This window comes from Anas acuta, chromosome 3 (genome assembly GCF_963932015.1).
Source record: "Anas acuta chromosome 3, bAnaAcu1.1, whole genome shotgun sequence".
NCBI classification, from domain to species: Eukaryota; Metazoa; Chordata; class Aves; order Anseriformes; family Anatidae; genus Anas; species Anas acuta.
The window spans coordinates 16855343-16882529 of record NC_088981.1 but is presented as its reverse complement, the minus strand read 5'-3'; the positions used below and the strand labels follow the sequence as shown (position 1 = coordinate 16882529).

At 38.1% G+C, this 27187-nt stretch overlaps 1 protein-coding gene across 7 annotated transcripts in view; it reads left to right on the top strand.

Moving 5' to 3' along the window:
* ALK (ALK receptor tyrosine kinase) overlaps positions 1-27187 on the top strand; it is a 284889-nt gene that overhangs the window by 182749 nt on the left and 74953 nt on the right. For 5 of the 7 annotated variants that reach the window (XM_068675868.1, XM_068675869.1, XM_068675867.1 and 2 more), the window contains one exon: positions 4209-4336. In XM_068675868.1, coding sequence (XP_068531969.1) covers positions 4209-4336 — 128 coding nt within the window. Of the gene's footprint in view, positions 1-3886; positions 4100-4208; positions 4337-27187 lie in introns of those variants that run through there. The other 2 variants (XM_068675871.1, XM_068675872.1) reach the window with 2 other exon arrangements.

The following is a 27187-nucleotide window of genomic DNA, read 5'->3' as shown; positions in this document are numbered from 1 at the left end:
GTACACTGCTTGGAGGTTATGCAGAGGAAAACAGGAACAATCTGTTATCTGGTGTAATTTTCTTTTGGGACCTCAGTTTCGCAGAATCACGGAATGGTTGAAGTTGGTTGGGATCTCTGATATTTACTAGCCCAACTTCCTTCCCCTATGCAAGGTTAGCAAGAAGTTAGAGATCCTTATCCAGTCAGATTTTGAATAGTCAGGAACAAAATGTATGGATAGAGACTCCATAACCTTTCTGGGCAACGTCTTCCAGTGTTAAATCATCCTTAAATTAAGCATTTTTTTCTTTATAAGGGATTTCTTGCATTTTAGTCTATGCGCGTTCCCTGTTGTCCTTTCATTAGATGTGACTGATTGGTTCTCTCTTATTTACACCCTTCCACAAGATGTAAACACTGATATGATCCTCCCTGAGCCTTATCTTCCCCAAGGTAACCAATCCCAATTTTCTCAGCCTCTCTTTCTATGTCAGATGCTCCACTACCTGCTTACCTAAATTATAGTTCCAGCAGTTTGTTGATGAGGACATGATGGGAGACAGTGTTGGAAGCCCTACTAAAGTCAGATTAAGCAACGTCTACTGCTCCCCTCATCCACCAAGCCCATCATCTCACCATAGAAAGCTACCAGTTTGGTTAAATGTAAAATCAGGATGAAGAGACTCCACACATGGTATTGCCACATATATCTCAGCAGATCACTGAAGTAGCTTTTCTGCCACCTTGTTAAAATGCTTTCTAAAATTAGATTCATAACATATGCCACTCACAATAAATCTACTACTAGCTAACATCTAATGCATATCAGTTATACTGAAGTACATCTTGCTACTGCCAGACGGCCTCTATTAAAGGATCTTCAAATGAGTATGGTTTTGTTAAGTACAGGGTATTATATGGAAAGATTTGGAGATCAGAGTTCCTATGCTGCCACAGACTGATGGCAGAATTGACTCCAATCTTGATTTGCTCATGGGTCTCTGTACTGACCTGGTGGCTATTTTAGTCTCCCTAATAAATCTACCAGTTAGTGTCATCTCCAGATCATTTATTTTTGTGTCTGTGAAGAAACAGGATGATATTTGGGAATTAATTTCACATGAATCTTTGAATCTCAGACAACCTATTGTAGGAATTTGTTCCACAAAACAGGAATATATTTTGTAGTGAATCTGAACTTGAGTGAATCTGCCTTTTCCCATCTTGCAATCGCAGAGAAATAAAATACCTGCTTGGCAACAGCTCTGGGAGTTAATAAAGTTTCTGTGGTAAACTATGAGAAGCCCGAGAATTTCAAACTGAAGTTATTGCACCAGTAACTCAGAAAAGCAATTCCTAAAACTCTCGGCACATTTATCCAGAGGGTTAGCGGTAGCACAGAAATGGAAATCATTGTTGAGAGCCACTGCGTACTTGGAATTAAAACCCATCAGTCTTCTGAAACCGAGGAAAACAATTTTTGCGACATACAGATGCTTCTGTAGTTCATAACAAAAATTAAATCTAAATCTTCTTTTTTACCCTGTTTGTACGGAAATTCATATCCTCAATCCTTGTAATATACCTAACTTGAGATGACATCAAAAGAAATAATGCACAGAGAAGCTAGGCATTTAAAATACTTTCAGTGCTTCATTTTATTTAATTTCAGTAAAAACAGAGTTATCCATTTGGGTGAGGGGGATGAGAAAGGAGAGAGAGGATGACTATATCATCTTCTGAAGCTGGAACCTGAAGCACAAGAGATGAAATGTGGAAAATGAAGATAACTGTAAAAGACGCATAAAACTCAGAAGTCTAGTTTCAGTGTTCTTGCTGAAAAGGGAGGAAGAAAGAGACCTGGTAAACCACAAAAAAAAAAAAACAAAAAACATACAAAAACAAACGAAAAACCCCACAGTGTTCGCTTTTCAGAGTTGTGAGTTGTATGGTTAGCTGTCATCAGTTCCTTTTTGCAGTTCTTGCTTAAGGACATTTATTTAGGTCTTTAGCATACCTGTTAGCACCTTCCTTGCCTGGTGGGAATTGTGTCATATTGAACAGAGGGTAGTGACACTGCTGCATTCCTGCTGAGATAAAAAGTGTGTCTACCTCTGACACAAAGAAAAGTCTCCTAGCTATTAGAAGTATAGGGTCAGTGATTTGGGATGGATCCTCCCTTGTAGTGGGCACAGATGTTGGTTGGTTGGTTGGTGCAAATGGCAGAGCGAGGGAAGGGCAGGGAAAAACACATGTAGATATATATATTGTTATTCCCATTTGGAAGTGTGTCTTAGCTTGATAACATCCAAATTTTGGCATACTTCTGTGGAAAGAGGTTCTTTGTCATACTAAGCTACATGGTTTGTTTTGTTCAAAACTGTCGCAATGGGTTTCTCCGTCCCTTAAGTCAAATGTATTCTTGTGTACAGCCCACACAGTCACAAATCTATGGTGGGTGATGGTCCTACTTGATAAGGAAACATTTGAGTTTCAAGAGGATATTGTAATAGAGCAATGAAAAATCTGTTGCACCTGACCAATTATGTTAACCAAAAATAGTCTTCCACAAAAATACTTGATATTGGGTACTTGAAAGCAACTTCAGGAAACACAGTAAATTTTTGTTCTCATCTTTAAAACTGCAGCTGGAGCTGTAAAGAGCATTTTCTAGTAGGTTTTATGAGACACCCATTTTCTTGTTTTTCTCCAAGTACAATATGCTAAAAAAGAAATCTGTGTGTGTGTGTATTAGTAGTAGAGAAAACAGAAAAGTGGGTTAGTAGTGACTGAATGGGTTTACAGACAATCTCTCATCTCTGGTCATGTTTATGGTGAGTGACCAGTGAAGTGGGTGATGGACTCTGTACAGCTGCAGGAGTAATGCATGCTTCTCCGAAAGCATCCATTCACAAATGGTGTCATCGAGTGTTTTTATTGGCAGCCTGTACACAGTAATGAAAGATGAAATGGGCCAGAGAGCGTTATCATAGTTACTTTGTTCCATAGTGATTCTATGATTCTATGAAAATTTCTAGGGTGTACAGATGTTACAGTATAAGAAAGACATAAAATTACAATACAATATCCTGGGTTGGAAGGGACCCACATGGAACATCAATTCCAAATGATGGCTCCACACAGGACCACCCAGAAATCAAACGAAATGTCTGAGAGCATTGCCCTAACAGTTTTTGATCTCTGTCAGGCTTGCTGTCATGACCACTTCCCTAGAGAGCCTGTTCTAGAGCTCAACCACCCACCCAGTGAAGAACCTTTTCGTAATATCCAGCCTGAACCTCCCCTGATGTAGCTTCATGCTGTTCCCTCGGGTACTATTGACGGTCACCAGAGAGAAGAGATCAGCACCTCCTGCTCTGCTCCCCTTTGTAGGCCATGACATGGTCTCCCCTCAGTCTCCTCTTCTCTAGGCTGAACAATCCAGAGGGTAGACGTAGACGTTGAAGAAGGCAAGCCCTTAAAGTCTTCTGACATCTCAGAGAGTAGACTAAGTTCGTACAGATTTTCTGTTCTCATTTACTTGTGGCAACAAGCAGACCAGGTTGAAACACTCTTGCAGTCAGCTATGTTATTTTCCAGCACTGTTTCTCCATTCCATTTCCTTGATTTATTTGGTAGAACTCTTTGTTTGTCTTTAAGGCCAAAACAAAATGAACAAAACAAAACAAACAAACAAAAAAGAAAGAGAAATGACATATTTTAGTTGTAGTGCTTCTTATATGTCTAGACGTTCCAGCCAGCCACATCAGAAGCAAAGCATGCTACCTCAACCAGCACCACAGTGTTGGGAATTACCATGTTTGCACAAGTCCTTGAGACTGGCTTATTGCCCAAGTCTGACTAACAGCCTTTGCCAGTGAGGAGCAGGGGGAGCGATCTCTAGAGAGCATATACGTGTGTGCTACAGATTTCACAGCTTGCTTTGTAAAGAAAGTTAAGCTTCTTTGAAACAGCAGGCGGATATCTCTGAGAAGTCTGTGGACTCTGTGGAGATCTGTGTGCTTAGAAGCTTACTTTTGCAAAATCTGTGGGAGGGGAAGGCACTGACCATGGAGCACCATGAGATGATGGGGGGCAGAAGAAGAGAGCAAAGTACAGTATGGCCAGCCATATGCAAAGCTGCTTCTCTGGAGGCTTCGGTCCTCGTAAAATAACTTTTCTTATCATTCTTCTTTGTTCTTTCCCTTTTCTGTATGATGAGTGCAGATGGGTACTGCTTCAAAGGAGAGTTGGACATCTAGAGAAACCGTTTCGGATCTCACTGGAGTATGTTGCTCATGGGAACAAGAGCATAGCAGCTGTGGATTCCTTTGCAATAAAGAACTGCAGCACAGGTAATGTACCATATTTTATTGTTTCTGGCTCATACTGTTTTGATGCCTTTTTAGATATGAGCATGTTTTCTGTCTAAGAAACTTCACAGAATTAAAGTTTTTCATTCGACAGGTTACTTAAATATTCATTTTTACTATTCTGTTCCAGAGAATATATTTTTAAAATGTTGTGTTAGAAGTTTTTAACTTCTTGAAGGGAACAAGATCTTTCTTTCCCCCATTTGGAATGAATTTCTAGGAAAATTCAATTTGGGAAAAAACAGATCAGTACTTTTCCTGGCTTGCCAGATGCATATCCTGACAACTTCACTTTCTGCAGCAGAAAATAGAACAGATGAATGGTTCTGAAACAAGATATCTTTCAAGTCATCTTTGGATGTTCCTTGTAACAATTTCAGAGTTGTTTTTTTTTTTTTTTTGAACAACTAAAGTTGGTTTTATAAAGCATACATTTCTTTGGAAATGTTCCAAAGCAGTTATTGTGGAGCTACCCCTAATAGCTCGATACAGTGTGTGGAATTTTAGTAATGGGCAACCTTAACAGGAGGTTAAGGAGCTTTTTAAATACAAGCTTCATTATCAATTTAAGTATGTAAATTCAGTGCTTTTGTGTCAGAAGCAGCTGTGTTTTAGTTCTACCATCTTTATGGAGATTGTGAAACATACTGAAATCTTTAGGTGGCTTGTCAGTGAATATTATTACTTGTAGCACTTAACACCTTTTCTCAGTTTGATTTACTTAGAATACTGCTCAGTGGCATGTCCTCCGTTTCAGCCTGACTATGACAGGGAAATCTGTTAGGGAGTATATGTTGTTTTCATTATTTACATTACTCTCCACAGAGGTCAGTTGTATTAATGGCTTTATTGCACTGTTCATAGATAAAGATGAAGATCCCTAAGCTCCAACAGTGAACAGCTTGACCTTGTGCTGAAAGTGCAAGGCATATTCAGGCAGAAAGCATCTGCTCTTCTCCTGACATACAAAACTCATCTTGGTATAACTGTAAAGATGAAAAATAAAGTATTTCAACACTGCAAATCAAAGAAGTAAATGGGAGAGAAGTCATTCATTCCACATTGTTTGGGGAGTATGTTGCAACAGACTGCAGAAATTGTTCAGCTGCTATGAAAGTACATAAATTCTCTTGGGAATGCCTGAAGGAGAGCCATCCTTGACAAGGAAAAGCACTGTTGGCTGAGTGAAAAGTTCATGTTGTTTTAGTGAGACGTGATAGAAACTAATACCAATACTGGACACATAACAACATAGAATCATACAATGGGGTGGGTTGGAAGGGATTTTAAAGATCATCTAGTTCTAATCCCCCTGCTAGTGGAAGGCAGGGACACCTTCTGCTAGATCAAATTTTGAGCAATTTTGAGATTGCTCTGTGGACTTCTCTGGACGACTTGGTCCAGTGCTTCACCACCCTCATAATGAATGTCTTCCTAGTATCTAATCTAAACCTACGCTTTTTTAGTTCAAAACTGTTACCCCTGTTCTTTCACTACATTCATTGATAAAGAGTCTCTCCCCATCTTTCCTGCAGGCCCCCTTTAAATATTGGAAGACATTTATAAGCTCTCCATGGAGCCTTTTCTTCTCTAGGCTAAGTAACCCCAACTATCTCAGTCTGTCTTCATAGGAGAAGTGCTCCAGCCCTCTGATCATCTCTGTGGCCCTCCTCTGGACGTGCTCTAACAGGTCCATGTATTTCTTATGCTGTGGGTCCCAGAGCTGAATGCTGAACTCCAGGTCTCACTAGAGGGGGAGAATCACCTCCTATGACCTGATAGCTACACTACTTTTGATGCAGCCCAGGATATGGTTGATTTCTTGGGCTGCAAGCACACATTACCATCTCATATTCAGTTTTTCATCCACCAGTATTCCCAAGCCCTTCTCCACAGGAAAAGTTCTGAAGATGACAGAAGTTGGTTGCTGAGGCTATTAAAATATATTGTGAGCATAAGAAGGAACAACTGTCCTATTTTGTCTACAGATGTTTGCGATTGGTTACTCTTCTATTCTGTTTACAGTACATGTTATATGAATAATACAACCAGGGAAGAAATCCATACATTCATTTTTTAGATACTTGAAACTGCTATGCCCCCCGCACACAGGTGAAGACTGGGCCCATTTTACTAGAAATCAAGTAGTGATGAGCAGCCAAGGTGTCACTTTAGGCTTGGAGGAAATACGGGAAGCAATAAGAAAAGATTCATCTATATTTAATTTTTCTGCAGCTGTTAGAAGCTTCTATGCAGTTTAGGTGGTTGGATACCTTAATATCACTGAAGAGTCCAAAACATAAGTGCATTTGGAAAAGAAATACCCAAGAAACAATAGCAACTCTTCTGCCTGACTTTTCTAAGTCTTTTATACACAATATGTACAATTTAAAAACAAATTAAGGGGCATAGAAAATCTTAGGAAAATGGTCTACCATTTCCATAGTTGAATGTAGGTTTGAATCTAAATTAGATGTTACTAGAGGTGTGACAAAGGTAGAGGTTTGGGATTGGGATTTGCTTTTGAACATTGGAAATTCTGTTTTGCAAGTTCTTTAATCATGGGAAAAGTGGGATTCTTGCATATAAAATGCAAAAATGACAGCCTATTGGGAATTTAAAAATAAAAAATAAATATCACGTGCTGATAACATTCTGAAGTTTTCTATAATTCTGAATTTAAAAGTTAAGATTGAAATCCCATCTAACCAAAATTTGTTGATGAGAAATACAACTCTATCAGTGTCGTTGTGCTCCACATTTCATTCCTTGTGCTCCTTTCTTTTCCATTCAACATATTAGAACGTCAAAGTGATTTGTTCCTTCAATATCTTCACATTCCCCAAATCCTATCATATAATTAATTATTCTTGATCAGGTTAGGTTGATAGGAAAAATTAAAATCTTTGCAAGCTGAGGGTTTCCGTTTGTTTAATGCTCAGGATGAGCCATAAGTGTATTTGATACATCTCCTACCATTGCCATAGTTCATCACCACCATTCTTCTCATGTACTCTGTCAACCACTCTAGCTTTAATTCATTAAGGGCTTTTTAGCATCTTAAATGGATTCAAGTTTTTAAATACTTTTGTGTACAGAAAGTTTTCCTGAGGCATGAGGCTAGATTCTGATTATAAAGCTCCGAAAAAGCTGCTTGTACTTCTGCAGGTTTGGGATCAGGCTAGTTAACAGGTAGCGTTTCCTATAGTTCTACATCCAATTGATTTTAAGTTGCTATCTTAAACGTGAAGCAGATCGTGTTTGTCAGTACGTAAAACCTGAACTATTGATTGTCTAATCATCTTTCTTACAACTTATACAGTGTGATACAAAGCAAAAATATAAAAAATTACAAATTGTAGAGAAGTAATACACTAATTTAATGTAAGTTGTTTTTTTTTTTCCCTTCTACAAGTAATTGGTACTGTGGCATTTGATAGTCGATAGTAATTTCTAGTAATAAAAATAGAGTTAATTTCCTAAGTAATGTATTGACTTATTAATGATATTTAATGGGTTCCTTACAATTTTCTTGTAGTTGTAAATTAATTAGTTTGCTAACTTGCTTCCAAAAGTCTTAATTAAAGTACCTAATAGTAAGCACAAGTAAATGACAAGACACTGTTTTACTTAGCAGTGTTTGATTTACCAGTTCTAAGTAACTTTTTATGTAAAAGGCATGGAGGTCAAATGCTTCTAAAATGTGTTAAAGGTTTAATGATGCTCTGAGGCTGTTAAAAACAGTTATTTCAGATGCTCACCCTAAGAGGAAGCACTTAGCTTTCAAGTTTTCAAGCTTAATAGGCAACATTAAAAATGTATTTATTTTGAAGCAGGGAGAGAATATATGTTGTTGATTTCTTAAGTTAATGCTACTGTCCATTCAGCAATAGTTTTTTCAGGAGATACTAAAAGTACATAGAAATACACTTCGTACCTTCAGAGCTAGTAAATAGTTAGTTCTGTAATGATCTTGTGGTTGTAATAATACATGCAAATTTCTGAAAGTTGAAGTTAAGGTTATACAAAAAGTAAAAGCCTGGATCCAAAGCAAAGGGTAGGTTTTGAAGAACTGGAGGGGATTTTACTGGGAAAAGAGATAGTGAGGGAAGAATAAGGAATACGAGCTTGAAAAATACATGAAGAACTATGAGCAATTGCCAGATAGATTTTTTTCATGATTCCTTTTGATAAATAGTCTAGCAACAGATTTATTAATCAACTGTAGGAAATCAATAAGGATTTTCTTCAAGCAGGATTAGTTATATGCCTGAATCATTACTAAAATTATGTATTTGTGTATTTAGACAAAACCCGAATATGTGTCAGTTTCCCACACATGCTTGCTTTCTGTATTTTGTCTTTTAAATTAATTTTCTAACAGGAAGTTGTGGTTAACTTAAGGAGATACCAGTGAGCACATTTTCAAAATAAGTTCTTGATGCTTCCTACTGGAAAACCACATAGAAAAGTTAATCTCTTCTAAACCAAGAACTGAAATAGTATCATCGAATCATTTAGGTTGGAGAAGACCTTCAAGATCATGAAATCCAACCATTAACCTCACTACTGAGTCCCGTTACTAAACCGTGTCCCCATGTCATGGCACACCTATAGCTAAGGTGTTAATAATTAATTTGTATTTTTTGTATAGCTTTTAAATAAGTTTCATTTGAGTAAGATGTTTGCAGAAGATTTATGAAGCAACTAAAATGTAAATAATTGTTTATGAAATATTTGCTTAGCTGTAATAATGGGACAGAGTAGAGAAGATGTACCTTCAATGACAAACATGTCATTTTATTTGGTCTGGAGATCCACCACTTCTCAGATATTTCAGGAAGACCAGTGAACAGAACAATGAGCACAGTCTATTGTGCTATTGTGATAGAACTGAAAAACAGACAAAAAAGATAGTCTTTAATTTCAGTAGTAATTGTCTCTATTTGAGGTTCAGGACCAACATTTACCATAATACTTACTTGGGAGGGCCAGATCATTTCTGTTTAAAGGAAGCTGGAGAATTGCCTTTGGCATTAATGCCACAATTAAGGAACTTAACAAGACAGAGGATAGATCCAGAGTAAACTAAGTCAATGAGAATTATTCCATATGTTTGGATTATGTCTCAAGTATCCTTCATTTAAAAAAAATAAAAATAGGCAGATTGGCTGCATTTTTCTTGGAGTGGCCTATGCTATTTATAAAGTTTCAGTGAGCTTGCTTTCCTTTGGATCTAATATCACTAATTAGGCATTTGGAAGAGCTTTATTATTTTAAGAATATTTGCCTCCAAATGCATTCTTCACCACCTTCATCACCATTGACCTCTTCTCCCCATGAGGCAAGACTGATTATTCTGACCTCAGGCTGTGTACCAAAAACCACCTCTAGCCTGGAAGTCTTTTAATCCTTTAGGGAACTCAAGTTGGAGAAAAAGTGCTTTAAAGATGAGTGTGGTTGCTGTAGTGAAGTTAAATCATTTGAAGGCAAAACAAAGTGAAAATTATTTCACTTGTGGTTTGTGCCCATTTAAGTAAAATAAATTTAATATGCTTGTAATGGGACTTATCTCTGTTTTCATTTTTCCTTTTCATCTTTTAAAAATTAAGTTATAGTACCTAGGAATAAAAAAATAAGCATTTTTAGTCTTAATATTGCTTCTTAAAAAAAAGTGCAGTAACTCTATTAATTATAGAGCTTTTAACAATAATGAATTAGTGATTATGCATTTCCGTTGCTGACTGCAAGCACTTGCTTATTGTAGAGCTGAATTTAGACAGTGATGGTTATGTTAAATGATTTAAAGTATTTAAAATATCAGTTTAATCACCAAAGGAGGGAGGGATGAACCTGAATATCTAAAGGATTTGATTTTCATAAGTCTGCCATGCCAACATGTTGGTGAATGAGACCTAGTGTTCTGTTGTTTTACTCAATAGCCATCTGATGATAGATAGATAGATAGATATCTATAGATAGATAGATATCTATAGATAGATAGATATGTGAGATATGAGGAAGGAGATGTAAATAAATCCTTTAAATGGTGTAATAATGCTCATAAAACTATTTTTTAAAATCAATGCGCTCATATAGAAGGTAAAAAGACTGGAATCTGCCACAGAAAGACTGAATGTGAATGTTTCTTATACAGAGTTACTGTCTTAACCAAAGTGGGCAGGTTCCTCTAATTCAAAAAGTTAGGTGATTTGGGTTAAGAAACAAAAATGAGAAATCTCAATTTGTAAAATTCAAGTCTTTAATTATCAAAAGAGAAGGGTTTGCTCTTAAGAGGTACTGGAAACTGCTTGGGAGACACTGCAAATCCCTTAGCTCCTCCTGCAAATGTTGGCAGCTGTGGGTACTATGTACTTTTTAACACCTTGAAGAATTGGCCGATACATTATCTTTATAATGCTGTATATGATTTTTATCCTGACCTTCTCCCTTAATTAAGGCTTATTTCAACAGGGGAGCCATTGATTCAGTGTAGGAAAATGAACTCTGTAATCTGCTTTCCCCAAATTGAACTTATTTTTATTACTATTAATTGCTGCCACTTAGTTCTTGTGATGTTTTAATTGTTTGGATTTATTGAAACAATCATAGGATTCACTGTACTCACCTGAGAAATAGGGAGGACAATGATAATTTATGGATGACCCAATGATTTTAAACCAGTGTTACTCCACATTCAAAGATTTATGCAAGTCAGTCCACTGTGTAAGTAGATAACAGTCTATTTCTCCCTTTCTCTTTCTGTAATAAAATCCTGCATTTTCAAAAGACTGCCAGCCTATAACAGAGGGCATGCAGAACCCTGATTTTACTAAAACAAAATTAAGAACAGGTTTACTTAGAGTTTTGTTTTATACAGAACCATGAAGTTTTCTGCTAGCTGTAGGGAAGGTGGTGATTTGACCAAGACTGATAATGTTTAAAGATGTCAAGACCTCACTATACAACTTGATTCATGTTAACAAACAAAAGAGTAGTCATTGAGAAGAGGTGAAAGACAGTGGGGAAGCTTATAAAGTCAGAACAGAAGAGGGAGATGATCAAGCTTTTTGAGTTGGACTGAGTGAGCAAAAAAATAAGTGAGACAGGGAGAGGTGAAGAAAGGAAAGGTGATGACCAGTAACACTGAAAACAAATGACAGGGTATCAGGCAGGAAGAACTCATTTAGATGGTGGAAATGATTAAGAAGTTTGACCTGTTAGAAAGCGATTAAAATAAACAATCCAATTAATTAATTAGAACAATCAAAGTTAATTTGATAGGCAACCAGGCCGAACTAACTTGATGGATAATCTGTTACAAGGCAGCACAGGGAAAGAAACCAAGTGAGACAGGGAGATTCAGTGAACTGTGAAAATTGATGAAATACAAAAGAATCGATCAATTAACATTTAAAATGATCAAATGAGAAGACAAACGTGTTTAGGTGGAAGTTGGTCCCCCTTTCTGGCATGACTCATAGATATCAAACACACCAATGAAACTTCTGCTTTGTAGTGGTGCAGTGCATGGAGGATTGAAGAACAGGGTAACTCCTTCTCTTTCTTTACTACAGTAAAGTGTTCTTTAGATTTTGGCTCAGGGAACTTCTACATTTGGGGTCTTATTTTCTAAAGTATTTGAGTTGAGTTTGTTTTCTCCGTCCACGACATCTCATTACTAATCTGCCTATCTGGGCCTTCCCTTTTCTCATACAAAACTTTCCATCTGCCTCAGGGAGTCCTGCTTGCTTTGTACTATTGTTCAAGTTCCGCACAGATTATTTCAACCAGCTTTCTTAACAAACAAGTTGCTGAACCAATGCCACAAACATTGCTTGATAGTTCTGGGCTGTATCTAGCGTGAGAGAGATGTGGCACATTAGTGTCAGCAGCAATGGATAAAGTAAAGTAGGTACTTTGCGATAGAACAACTAAAACCAAAAACCCTGCAGTGTAATTCTGAGTCAATTTCATAATATATAACTAGAAATGCCAGCTGACAAACCAGATGCGTCATTTTTTTTCTTGAAAAAATTAAGAATCTGTAATGTGGGGCCAAAGTTTTCTGAAATGGAGTGTATTCCCCTTCAACAAAGCAGACTTCTTCATGCTGTATTTGGAAACTCACAACCAGTAGCTGTACATGTAGCTGTACATCAGATCATTAAACCTGTGTGTTGTGATTCTTTTGCTTTGAAGTCATGGAAGAAGGTGGAGAAAGAGAGGAACTTTCAAAAGCTGCCAGGTGACTTAGGAGCACAAACTAATGAGAACTGTACTCCTTAGTCCCCCAGGGCTTTTAAAAAATTCCATCATTACTGAATTGCACTGAGGCTTGCCTTCCACCTGTGATGATGTGAAAAGAAAGTCTATACACTCTGGAGGCATTTTTAAGGAGTACCACCATAAATGAGGCATACAATGCTTTTATGAATTGAGAATTTGAAAGCCCTGCTAGTAAGACACATTGATCCAGAAGTCACACACACAGATGGTAAGATCTTAAAATACCAGTCAGGTTTTATTACATAAAAGAAATCTGAAGAACTGAAACGCAGAAGTTTTGTACCACTGGGAGGCTGCAAGAACCTAAATGAGTCAGCTGGATTCCGGGTCCAATTCCAGACTGCAGTATATTGTCCGTGGGGCATGACTGATGGAGTAGCAGCAAATTTGTAAGCAAAACAAGGTTTAGAAATGCTTTTCAGATTTACAAGGAAATATAATTTAGTCAGCTCATACAGAGAGATTTATCATGTTCCAAAAATTATATCAGTGTTGGATTTTTCATTTGATGTGAATAGAGATGAACAAAGCAACTATTTTAATATCTTAAAACTTTGAGGGTGAGAAGCAATCTATCCATTTTTGTGAGATGATGGATTGTGGCATACTGGGATCTAAGCTGTTCTGGTTGATTTGTGTGAGCCACAATCTGAAGTAAACGATTTTGCAGAGACTGCAGCACTGAATATTCCATGCACTTATGCCCAAATTATATAGTGGATTTTTAAGATGTCATTTAGAGCTTTAAGCAACAACTGCATAAATCCAGCACAATGGTATACAGTACAAAACAGGATGAATATTAAATGGAAGAAATTATATTTCTGTAATAATATCAGTGTTAATGTTCATTTATAGGATGTCATTATTGACTCCTTAATCACTTCGTGGAATAACTGTGTATGTAAATGTATTTATGGACATATGTTGATAGCAATGAAAACAGAATGGAAAAAGATCACTGTAAGATCAGGAACAGTAAGTGTAGAGTTTTGGCAATAATCATGTCAACTCATCAGGCACTTTTATGGTACACATCAGTAACAAAGCAGTAGTAAAGTGAGTTATGTGTCTACAGAAATTGCCATGTGGCTTAGACAGCAAAGTACCTCAAGTATGTACTGCATGCAAGCTATTTCATGAAGTAAGGAAAGTAAAGTGAGTAACTGTGAAGTCACTTGGGTAAATCTGCTGGTGGAAGTTGTAAAGCATGTTGCTCATCGATCATTGTTGGAGTTTTGACCACTTGCATCAGTTGAAGATCTGTCCCAGTGCATTTAAAAGCTTTAGAAAAAGGAGACACCTAACATTTTTGGTAGGAACAACACTGGTTTTGACCTCAGTCTTGTCATTTCTTGTTTCTTCCCAGCGAACAGAAGAGTTTGGTTTAAATTATAGCTGTTCTTTCACTGTTGGTAAAGGAGGCTAAAGCTGATGCTTAATGTTTAAATTATACATATTACTATAAAGTATTATACATTTTTAAAAAACAGATCACAGAATACATTTTTTAGGAAGTGCACTTTCTAAAAATATAGCTTACTACTAATGAAAGTGAATGAGAAACCCAAAATAACTGTTTCGGTGGTACGCTATAAACAGGTCTACTCTGAGATATGTTTAACCTGTTCATCTTCACGCAGAGTGCTTTGCTGTGGTCCTTCTGTTTTCCTCAAATTTTACCTTAGCAGCATCTCCAACTTACTCTGCTCCCAAGTGAAATCAATCAACTTGTCTCATTTGGGCAAGCCTGTTCTTCCTTTTTCCCTCTAGTCATAAAACATTCCTGCCTATCTAATCTCATAATGCAACTTTTAGGGCAATTATTATTCCATTATAAATGTATATTTTAGAAAGTAGTCTTCAACTTCTTTGTTGATCTGTAGAATGCCACCTAGTTTGTGACTTCATGTAGCTTGCCATAAATTTAAATGTGTTTCTACTTGCTTCTTCTGTTTCAGACATCAGCAGTATCCGTAAAGCATTACAGTGTCGTTCTCAAGTATAATAGCAGTCGGTACACTCCTGGTTTATATTATTTTTGACATTTCAAGTACAGAATACATTCTTTTCCTGTACAATTAAAGTGATTGCCAAAACAAAAGCAAACGTGTCGTGATGAGGCAGGATGTCACCGAATGGAAGTCAGTTTTGCAACGTCACTCTTTCTATACTGCAATCGCACAGCAATTCTGTTCTGCAAATACTACAGATGAGTTTATTACTTTTCCCATTTATTCACATTGTTATACCATCTGAGAGCATTAGTAACAGGTGTGTCTGGTCTGTGCTGCGCACTGATTACAAGCAAAGGACAAAGAAATCAGATTGTAAATACCTTAATGCAAGTAGCAAGGCAAGTGTCAACAGAAGAATAAAGATGAGCAAAACCTTTTGGCTGGGCCACAGTGAGTGAACATTAGATTAGCTGACACCTGGGATGGAATTAGATGGGAGGAAATGGAAGCAATTTTAAATGTCCCTTTCATCAGTCTTAGAAATGAGAAAGAAATAGTGAGTGAACAGAATCAGGCCATTTGTGGCAGTAACAATAACCAACAATTTACTGGGGTATCCATAACAAGTTTAAATTGAAGTACTTGGCTAATGGAACAGGAAAGAGTAGCACTGCTGTCAGCTTTGAGTTTTCAGTTAATGCTAGACATCGCCTAAGCTGTAACTGTGTTGGTATAATTGAATACTGTCTCTCGAGAACCTTCTTATAAAATTGCATTTATCTTGAAAGTTACTCAGGCAGAGAGGTTGGTCATTGCAGAGCTTCATTGTATGCCTAAGAAACTTTCTGTATTTGTGTGGGTTTTACCCGGTACCAATTGTTCATGAAGAGTACATAGGAAAAGCATTAGGTGAAGTAAATACGGTTTCTTTTCCAGTTTACAAAGCCAAGCAATAGAGTTGTCCTTTTCTCCATATTTCTTTGTCTTAATAGCATACAGGAGACCTCTTTCTTAACGTCTAAATGTTGCTGATGTTGGCTTCTTTTTTTTTTTTTTTTTTTTGTCTTTCGGAATTTGAACAAACGTTTTGGGTGTATAGGAGACTAAAAATGTTCTCCTAGACTCCTGTTTGCAAAGCTTATTTCCAAGCTGTTCAGCATAATTCTCAGTTTAGACCTCATCTGGGAGTAAACTCTGTATAGTAAGACATACATCTAATTCACAACATCACAGGATTCATCTCCCTATTCAAGATTTAGTTCAGACATTCAGATGCTTTGTTGTATGAAGTTAGACAATGTTGTATTCATTTTTTGTGACTTCAGCTATCTGAAAGTTAGGCATCATGACAAAGCTAGTCTCTAGGGTCCCTCTATAGTCAACAGAGAGAAAAAGAGGCACTTCAGAGAGCAATTCATTCTACCTTTAGCATCATAGCATCATCAGAGTGTCAGAAAGGGGACAATGCTCTGCTTGAAGAATTGTAACCTAGAATTTCTAACAGAATTCTCCTTTTAAAGCCAGTGAGTGCTTTAGTACCTGTTATCTATAAAGTCTGCCCACTGATCCCTCACTTTTAAATGAAAAGCATCAGGTAAGGAATCATTAACAAACAGATATTCCTCAATGCTCACTGGTTAGCATGCTAGATAAGTCATTCTATAGTAATTATTTTATAGTAGGAGTGGTTTATTGAAAGTTTCTTAGGATAAACCCTGAAAAGACTAGCAAGACTAACAGTGCTATCCAGGAATACTGTATAACACTGACATTAACAATACAAGTTTCATGCATGCAGTATTGACAAGATGCTTCCAGTCAGACTTAGACTGTCTGGGCTTGGTAAAAAACAGACAAGCAAACAAGTACCAGCTATGCTGGGAAACATGTATAAGTTATAAATATAAAGCCAGATATTAGATTTGGGTGACTGCTGATAGATGCAGCCCAGCAATCACATCCACCAACTCCCTCAACACCCTCGGGTGGATCCCATCTGGCCCCATGGAGTTGTGACAGTGCAGGTGGAGCAGCGGGTCTCTAACTGTTTCCACCTGAACTGTGGGGGGGTTCTTTGATGCAGCCCAGGATGCAGTTGGCCTCGTGAGCTGCAAGCATGCACTGCTGACTCACATCAAGCTTTTCGTCCACCAGAACCCCCAAGTCTCTCTGCAGGGCTGCTCAATGAGTTCTTCTCCCAGTCTCTACTCCTGTCTGGGATTGCCCCAACCCAGGTGCAGCACCTTGCACTTCAACTTGTTGAACCTCATGCAATTCACGTGTGCCCACTTCTCCAGCCTGTCCAGGTCCCTTTTGATGGCATTGTTTTTTCCACATTGTTTTTTCAATTACTTCCTTCCCAGTAGATGCAATTCCCTCTCTTGCATTATCTTGCTTGTTCTTATTACCCCTGTGAATGACTGTCACTTCTGTTTAAGCAGAACTGGTAACTCAATCCCTTAGTAAAGGCCTAAGCAACATTACGTCTAAATGAGGTTAAGATCTGTGTTATGTGCAGCATTTGCCTTGAACCTTAATTCATCTTACTTCTGCATGGATATCTGGTTACGTTCAGGAATTAGTAATTTCAAATCCAGTACTTTGAGATCATTGAGTTCTCACCTAAATTTCAGCTGACAGGACACATCTTTGACATGAAGTACCATTAAGAATCATGTCAGAGAATTAATATTCCATTATGTTAGTATAGTCAATTTTCTTTATCAGGAAAATATAAAACAAAAAGTTGTGTGTGTGTGTGTTTTGTTTTGTTTTTCTGGATGTATTATTGTAGCAAGTTTTTGTTGTTGTTTTTGTTTATATGTTCATTGTTTCAATAATTTTAAATACTTCTGTCTGAAAATGATTTCCTATACATAAACATACCTTTTTATCTCCAGCTTTAATTTAAGGAAAGGTCCTTCCTGTGTAATTCTATATTAAGACAGCATTTCCTCTGAACGTGAAGATACATGCAGCTGTTTTATTCCATTCTCCTTGTTGTAGAAACAGGCTTGAGCTGAATATCTCTAGTCAAGACCAAACTGTGCTTAGAAGTTTTCCAAAAGCTGCAAAGGTAATGGAAGTTGAAAGTCTGATGTTCCTCACTACGTCTTCTTTTTAAAAAAATGAGAAAGGGAAATATCCACTACTCCATAAATTGCCTCGAATGGGATAGTCAGAATATTTTTGTGTGTCAGAATTATTTCACACATTAGAATGACATCTTTTGAATAGTGACTAGTGCACAGCCACAGCGTTCCTCTACCTTGTTGCACCTCTGTATTGTGGCCTTGCTCCAGTAATCTTTAAGCAGGTAACAAGAGTCTGTAAGATGTTTAAATGCAACCCAGAGAGCAACAGCAATTTGAAAATTAGATAAGCTAACATGAAGTCCTCAGGTTGGTAAGAAATGTTGCTCTGGACTCACCTGTCTGAAATAACTTAAGGAGTACTTGCACATGCCTCTTCCCTTGTGGATCAGAAGGTAAAGCAGTCCTTAACAGATGAAGGCATTAATCTCTCCTGCCAATGCAGCTGGAGAAGTATGTCTGTCTGCTCTCATTGCAGGCCAGTTTAACTCATTAGCACTGACAAAGGGAAGCTGAAGTGTTGTTGCTAAGGCTCGAGCCTTGCACTGCCTGAGAATTGTAGAGGGGAATATCTTTACCTTGTGAATTTCTGACTGTATATATGAAAGTAGTTGGGGTCTGTTAATTGACAGAGAGTAGCATCCTTAAAATAGAGAGAGACTATGACTTGTTTCCAGTTGTTGGGCCAAGTATTTGTTATGGATCTCAGGTCCCTTCTGTGCCATTTCTTCCTGCAATTTCCTCAAGAAGCAGTCCTTTGTTGTACTAAGTATCAAAGCAGAACTCAGACAGGCATTTTTTGAGAGTACTTTTACAAAGCATCTCTCTGTCTTCAAACACGTGTCCACCAAAGAGAAGCTTAGATTCAGACTTGGTGCTGGTAGAGTTCTATTACAGTCTCCACCACAATGAAAAGCAATTTTCACTTGAGTTTTGGAAATCTGAGCAGTTCTAATAGTGTTGGGTACTCCAGAGATAGTCTGGAAGTCTTTCTGGTCAGAAATTGAAAGTCTCTGCTCATGATCTCAAAATTGTAATATGTACTCAGTGCTTCACCTACAGAAAGCTTAATAACTTAGCTTCCAGAAATGACACCATCTGTACATATTGCTGGGTGAAGCTGGCAATTTATATCATTGCATTTGTTAGTACCTAATTTACTGCATTAATCAGTGAATGCCAAACAGGTTTGCAGATTGCATGTAGATCCCTTTAATCTGTCACCTTAATTGTCAGTGACATTTTTAATGTTGAGTTTCCATTAACTATTTTCCATACTGTCACTCACTGAGAAAGCAAAAGCAGAGCACTATGTCCTTCGTGCTCATGAGAAACTGAGTGAATCAATGGTTGTTTTTCACATTGGAGTCATGCAAATCTGAGGTTCCCTCAGTGAAACCTGTATTTAGCCAATATTTGCATTTTTTAATAAAATGGAGAGATTGTTTTCAATAACATCATGGTGAACAAATTTCCTCTTTGGTGCAGTGTCTGAGTGATTAGATTTCAGGGGACAGGACCAAGCTGAAATGATCCATGGCTTCTACAGACAGTTGCCCCAACAGCATGTGGTAATGATTCCAGCGATTCTGTCATCCTCAGTATTACAATTAGCATTTACTGGTTCAATCAGTAAAGCCTTCCACTTTGGAGCCTCCATGTGTTACAAAAGGGATATGCAGTGTCTCCATTTTTATTCTAGGTTTGTTAAAAATGCAAATTTAGTGAGACAAAACTGATCAAAATTCTGGTCAAATTTAGTACGTATTTAAAACAAAAAAAACATAAGGGAAGAAATGGTAAATTGTAACGCCTTTTCCTTTTTATTTTTATTTTTTAATTTGAAATATGTTAAGAGGCATAAATGAAGATTAAATATCCAAAATGAAGCAAAATGATGCAGCCCAAGACATGATTGGCTTTCTGAGCTACAAGTGCACACTGCTGGTCCATGTTCAGATTTTGTTCACCACTAAGTCCCTCTCCACAGGGCTGCCCTCAATCCTTTCATCGCCCAGCCTATATTCATATTTGCCAGAGAACATGCCAGAAGACAGTAGTGCCTGAAACCCAGGTGGTCTTCTTGGAATTGTGATGTCATCTCTTCTCATGTTTTTCCCTGTTATCTTCAGTACCTACCTCTGCTTATGTAGAGCCAATCACTGCATTCTGCTCTGACATCTGTGGGTTTGTTGTTGTTTGTTGTTTTGCTGTAATTGTTTCCAATTCATAAGTTTCCCACATGTTCAAGGGTTAGCACAAGCCTCTGGCAGAGCCACATACTACAGAAAGTAGTCCTTCTCCAGGCTTTGTTTGATGTCCAGTGCTGTTGACCTTCAGCAACTTTGCTCCTGGGATAATTTCATTAAAGTGTAGCAAGGCTTGAAGTACAGCTTGGCACACAAGAGCAAAGAACTCCTACTTCTCCATCCCTTTTGACTGGTTTCAAAGCACCATGATGTAGGCAGCCTTCAGTGCATTCAGCTGGAAGAATCAGCAGTGAATCATACCATCCTCCAACATATTGATGTTCAAGGGCATGTAGAGGTAGGCTAACACTGCACTGATGGCCTTTTGCTTCCACAGAACCATAAAGCTGGATAGCCCCCATACACATTAAGTCTCTCCCAGTGGCAAACTTGTTAATGAGTGACCAGTGTTATTGCTCTCCCTCACAGCAAGTGCTCATGTGCAATTTCCTTTTGCTTACGCTTTGAGTTTTTGAGCTATTGCTGCTTTGTTTTTGAACAAAGTGGAGATTTGCTCCTTAACAAAAATTTGTTGCACTTGTACAGTTAGAACAGCACAGGGATTGGCGCAGTGGAGAGTGGTGTGACATAAAACTTGCTTCCCCAGTAAGCTTCTGCTTCTACCTCTAATAACTATTGCTTTTCCACTGTGGGACCACTGCTTTCCACAGAAAAGCCTTTGGCTGTGATGTGAGCCTGCATCACAGGGTATCCTGCTGAAAGGATCTACGTGCACATTTGTGATTGTGTTGATTTGCACCATTCCACCTGTCTCCCCCAGCAACTGGTCAGCAGTAAGGCTGTAAACCTTAATTTAATGCTGCTGACAGCCAGAGGAGAGATGCTGCTTTAACCAGTTATAGAAGCAGAATTGCATTTTAGAAACGAGAAATGTGATTTCTATCTAAAGTGATGTTTGAATGTAGTAAGTGTCATACCTTTATTTCTATTTTTCGTGACAAGGCATACAAATGTACCTCTGTTTACTGTTTTGGCAATGCTGAGAGTATTCCTGAGAGATTTCTTCGATGCTACTGTTGCTAGATTGAGAGAGAGGTTATATCTGACTGCAGTGGAGTCAGCTCTTGACGATCCAAGCAGTCTTCTCCAGTCTCTAATTTCTGTTACTTTTTTCTTGCATCTGGGCAATTTCAGTGCAAAAGGTAGAGATTGGAAGAGGAATCAGAGGTAGTCTGGTTTTGGCAGTTCATGATCTCATGTCATTATTTGAAATTGGTTGCTGCATGCAACAAATCCCCTATTGGGTTGTGCCTGGAACTAGGGAGTCTCATTGGGCAAAAACAAACTTCAGTAATTTGAGTGGATTTGGACCCACCCTTCTAGGAAGCAAAATGTGAAAGATCACACATATTTCCTATCTGACCAACTGCTACTGGTTTACCCTCCCAAAAAAAGCATCTACTGTTTTCACATCCTGTCTCCAGTAGCTCTATTTTCTTTAAATCACTTCTATGTCTGATGTTGAGAGTGGAGCAGTGTTAAATCTGCTGTTGTTGTCTATAAATAAGCTTTGGCATGTTAGCCACTTCATGATTCTGTCAGAGTCTGCTGCATGTGGCAAAAGCATTCACCTTCCAGTGAGCCAGCAGTCACCCCAATGAGCATTTCCCATGGTGAAGGTTGTTGGCTGATAGGAGCTGGTCTCTAAGTCCATTCAGACCAGAGAGGTCTGATGGAAATGGCAGAGTTAATAGGAGAATTTGGAGCCTTTTGTTCTCTCTCTCCAATGTTTGTATTTTGAAATATTCACAGAAAATCAAAGAAAAGATTTTGCTGTTTGTTTGTGGGTTTTTTTTTTTTAGTTATTTTTGTTATTCTCTTTGATATTTTTTTTTAATCAGTTGCTTACTGCTATAGTAATCAGTGCTTTTAGGAGAGATGTGAAAGCTAATTTGTTGCTGTTTTTTAATCTCATAAAGATGCAATGCTAGTTTAGAGAAAAGGTACTCAAATAGCAAATGTGGTCTCATACTGAAACACTGGCAACAAACAAACAAACAAACAAAAAAAAAGAAAAAACACTTAGGATTTCAAAAAAAATTGCCCTGTCCCATTATGTTGTTATAAATTAGAATGTCCATATGAAGGGAAGAAAACCTTAAAGATCTGCTGTTTGAGATATAAAAAATAATTTTAAAAAAATCTAATGACTGTGTGAACGCAATGTTTCATAGGTATTTGGGAACAAGTATTAATTTTCTGTCGCTTTTGGCCCCTTTCAACTTTGTAGATACCCTAGAATATGTAGGTACTGATGCATACGGGAAAATCACACTTTATAAAATCCTCTGGTGCTGCTGCTGTTTACTTGCATCTTGATAATTTTTGAATATGCTGTTGGAGTTGCTTATTGCCACGTATTTTCTGCTTATTGAAACTTATTTTCAGTGAACAGATCGCAGGAGAAAAATACATGTTACTGGTAACCCTAAAAAAAAAAAAAAAGTTGCATTTTGGGCAAGATAAATAGGAAGAAAAAAAACACATTATCATGTTATTTATTGTGCTCAGCAATTATTTACTGTCTCAGGAGCAATGAAGATAAATAGTAGGACCTCAGTCAACCTCCTGAATTAAAAAACAGGACAGTGTGAAATACAGCTTTCACATTCCATATTTTTGTTTCATTTTAAAGAACGTAGTTTTTTGCTGTAAACTTGGGAAAACTACATCATATGAGTATTGATTTGGGGAATTCATTCAGACAAACATTACGGAAAATAACTCAACCTGGTCAAAAGCATTTCCAAGAGAACACAGAGGGCCTGCCTAGTCTGAACACTACCTCATGCTACTGAAATACGGCATGGAGCAAGTGCCTGCTCCTCAGGTGTGCTATGAAGCTTTCTTCAGTGTAAGGAATCCTCCTGGCATTAGGCTAGGCTAAAGCAGCAGGCATTTTAAAATTTGCACGCTAAATATAACATCCCTGCTTTGAAACAGCAGCAGCAGTGAAGAGGGAGAGCATGTTAGAACGGAGCTGGATGAATTACTGCTGTAAGAGAGCTCCAAAACAGCAACTTCCCACTTGAGTTTCCTGACAAAGAAAAATATCTTTGAATACAAGTGTTTTCAGATCTCTTGGTTTTAGGTCACCATTTAGTTACATATTGTAATTTCTTAAGTCAGTATTTCTAACCCAGAATTGTTAGGAACTTTTTGTTCTCCAAAAAAATGTTGGCATTTTTATTTTAGTGTAAAGTATATTTTGAAATGTCGGAATTTTCTGTAAAATGAACATTCTGTTTTCTACATCTCTCTAAGAGGCAACATTTCTCACCTTGGAGTAACTCACTGTGGCAGTGGTGTCCCCTTAGCATGCAGAACATCTTATTTCCTTACAAGTGTTAAAGAAATAAATTTCACAGAGCTCCTGTGATGAGTTTGTTCCCATTTTACATATAGGAAATAAAATATGAAGTTTATAGGCAATTTATGTGACTGGAAAAATGGATAAGTTTTCAGACATACAAACATTGGCTGCAATTTCTGCCTGTATCAGGCAGTCTAATAACAAGAGATCACCACCTCCTACAAATGTGGCTTTACTTGCATCCCTAGGCAATGACAACAGCAGTACTAATGCTGTAACAAAGATTAAAGCCAGAAATCATGAAGTGCTGACTAATTTTGGCTTCCTGGCTTGGGAAATCTAGAATCCAATCTTTTTTCAAAGCCTTTTTTGAGGACATTGTATTTTTCAGGCATATCTCTTTCTGGTCTCGTTTGCAGCTGTGATTGGTAGGTTTTTCTGCAGATCTGCAAACAAGTGTCCTGGGGTGGGTACCTGGAAAATGAAGGCAGTCTAGCTGGCTGTGAAAGCTGTACTTTATCTGTCTGCCCTGAATGCCAACATGTATCATGTTGGCATTCATTGGCCATTTGCTAAGGATGGTGGCAGTTCCCTTAAACATGAACTTTCCTCGCTTCTTTCACTCTCCTACATCCTTCATTTTGCACGTTCTGACTTCTGCAGTTGTGGAGGCAGAGGTATTACAGACTCGCTGACAATGGACAATTTAATTTGTCCTGGGATATGGCTATCCTCAGCACCAAGTGACCCATCAACCTGCATATGCCTGCACTGCTATAAGGCTGACAAGTTAGAAATGAAGAGTGAGGAAACGATGTGCCCATGAGGAATGGGCGAGTCACAGCAAAATCAATAATCAAAAACTCCCCCGAGTTCTCACTATCCCTTTATAGCTAGGCAACAGTTTTTCTTTGTTTCGTGCAACCTTTAAATCCCCAAGTACACTCTTTTTCAAATATCTCTGCCTTGAACTCCCGCCAAAGAAAAATGAGCAGATAATGATGAATACTTGTAACAGGTGAGTAATATCAGCAATGGTCCACAACACATGGTTTTCAGTGACTTTCGGTGGCTGGAGGGAGGAGCATGAAACTGCAACCTTAGCCTCTTACAGTATTTTTAAAGAGCTGTAATTAAACACTAGGAAAGTTCTCTTTTTTGAGGAGTATTGTGCGTGGCAAGATAAGCAGGGGGAGTTCCACGTGTGGATATTTCTTACTACTTATGTGCAATTAAAAATGGAAGTTTTCACTTTGTTTTCACTTTTTCACAGCAACTGAGTAACTGACCCATTAGCCTCTCTTGTTTTTCTGTGCACTGAGTGGCAGTGCGTTACCTGGCTGTGGTGGTCCCAGGTTTCAGTACCATTGAAAATTATGGCCTGAGAAGTTCCATGTAACACTTGAAGGTATAATTATGTTCAGCTTGATTGATCTTGCATGATATTTAGTAGTGCAGTCGGTTTGCAGGATAAGGGATGTCTGCAAAAACCTGTAGGAACTTGTCTTCTCTTCCTCTTGGCCAAGTGTGGTGGTAGTGAGTATAAGGTTCTCATTTTTCAGCCATCAGTTGAGCAAGTGTCATGAGCAAACATCATACTTAGCTACACTTCTCAGGGACCAATTTACCAGAACTTGCCAGTTTCTCTGTTGATCAAGGAAGGATGGCAGAAGAGGAAGTCTGAAGAAACCTGAGGAACATCTGCTGCAAAGTAAATTATATCCACCTTGGCCCCACAGTCTGAGCAGTAAGTTGCTTATCCTATGTTAGGCTAAGCCATGCCATTTTTGCCTTTCATGCCGAACATGCTGCACAAAGACTAACTCCAAAATCACGTGAATCAAGTGAATCAAGAGCCCAGGATGTGTCATTTCTGTCCAGGGTCTGGTAGTGGATTTGAATATTGCCAAGACTGGGCTGTGTTCAGAAGCAGAAAGTGTGAGGTACAAAGTAAGCACTTGTTCCCCAAGGAGTTGTTTGTTTCTCCTTTTGATTTAGAGCCTCAAATGGCATTTGTTTAAAGTTGTTGCTTAAACAATGATTTATAAGACTCCAAGCCAGCCATGGTACAGCTTAATGATTACTGTACTTTATGGATGCCACTGGCTACATAAACACTGTTGTAAATATAAAGGATGTCTCCCACAATTTTTACTTTGATACTTATTTGATGCAATTCATTTTCCTTTCCTTGCACATCTTCTGTGTATGAGTCTAGACCACTTAACTTAGTGATCCAGGTCATTCTGGCTCAGCTGGCCAGGAGTGGTAGGGGCTGGGAAATGAAAAGTCAGATAAAAGGTCTGTTTTTGTTACAAAATATTTTAATTGAAGATTAAGTTTCCTTGAGCTTGGTTGCAAACATCTGCATCAAGTGGCCCATTAAAAGGGTCGTTTTTATTTGGATTTTTTTGATTAGGTATTTGTCTTATTAGTTTATCTTCTCATTTTTTCCGATTCATTTTGCCTTTGTGCATACAGTAAGCAAGCAAACAGAAGACAGAGAAATTCGTGCACTGTCACAGACCCCAGTCTTTCCTTCAGCTGCTGCTTTGCTATTTGTGTTCTCTAACCTATACAAAGAGCATGTATGGATATGTGCATCTAATGTAAATCTGAGCTAATTCAAGTGCCATCTCCACAAAAATGAATGAGCATGCAAACCTGCTGTTTCTTTTGAAGGACAATCTCCTGTAATCACCTAATGTCTAGCTGCAACTGATGGTTTTTATTACCACAGTGAGTTTATTCCAGGGGATTTATGCTTTTGGGATGCACGAAAGACACCTGGGAAGACAGTAGGTGCTCTTGAATACCTCAGTTCCATTAAAATTAGAGTTAATGCAGTCTTGTGCTTGGAAAACCAAGTGTCTTTACAAAGTTGTAATTAATTGAATAAAAAGAACAACTCCATTGCCTACAAGATCTTCCTCTGAACATCTGCATATGATCTTCAAAAACAGCAGCTGCTGGGCTAAACCACAGAGATTATTGAAAAGGTTGCAGGTAAACCAAGTGGGATATGAGAGCTGGTAATAAATGTGGGAATTCCTTCAAAAGCGTGTTTGACAAATATGTGGCAAAAATTCAGAGAAGCAAAAATACTTCTAAATTTGACTAGGATTTCAACATTTTTAAGAATGTCACAATATTTCTAACCTAATGGAATCATTCTGGGTCTTGACTCTTATCCTGGGTGGTACTTAGGTGTGTACTGGGAACACAGTACACCACAGTTTCATTGCATACCCCAAGGAGAAGGGATCACTTACTGAGTTACTGGAGTCACTTCTCATTTGCACACTGGGACGGGTTTGAGGCAAGTGAAGAGGAAAGGCAATGTCTTTTAAGAGAGCATTTTTGCAAGGAGCACTGCAAGGGCAAGGAAGATATCATTCTGCACTGCCTTAAACCTTTACCAAGGGGCCTGCAGAAATTGTCAGCAACCAACTGGGTTGAGTTACTTGGCCTATTTTTTTTTCTGTAAAACTCTCCTCTGTACTCATGCTTTGACCCTGACTGAAATACAAGGGCACCGTGCAGCTTGCATGCAGCAAGACAGAATTGCTCCAAGGCAGTCAAAAGAATTGAGCTGACAATAACAAAGATCACCCTTTTCAGGAGCCAGGGTCTTTTATTAAAAAAATTTGACATGTATTCCCCCCACTCCTGAATTGATTTGCACCATAAAACAAGCTTGAAGAGAAGTAGTGGTTGTTTTCCTCCATGCTTCATTAATTTTTAGTTTTGGCAGGCAATATAAATAAAACTATCAAGTGCACATCTAATTGAATCACCGATGATTCCCAGCTCCCTGCTGTACCAGAGAACATGATGTAGCTGCACTGTTTAGCAAGCATGGATGAGCTAGGCAAACAATGGCTCACTCTGCCCAGAGGCTTTGGTTTAAT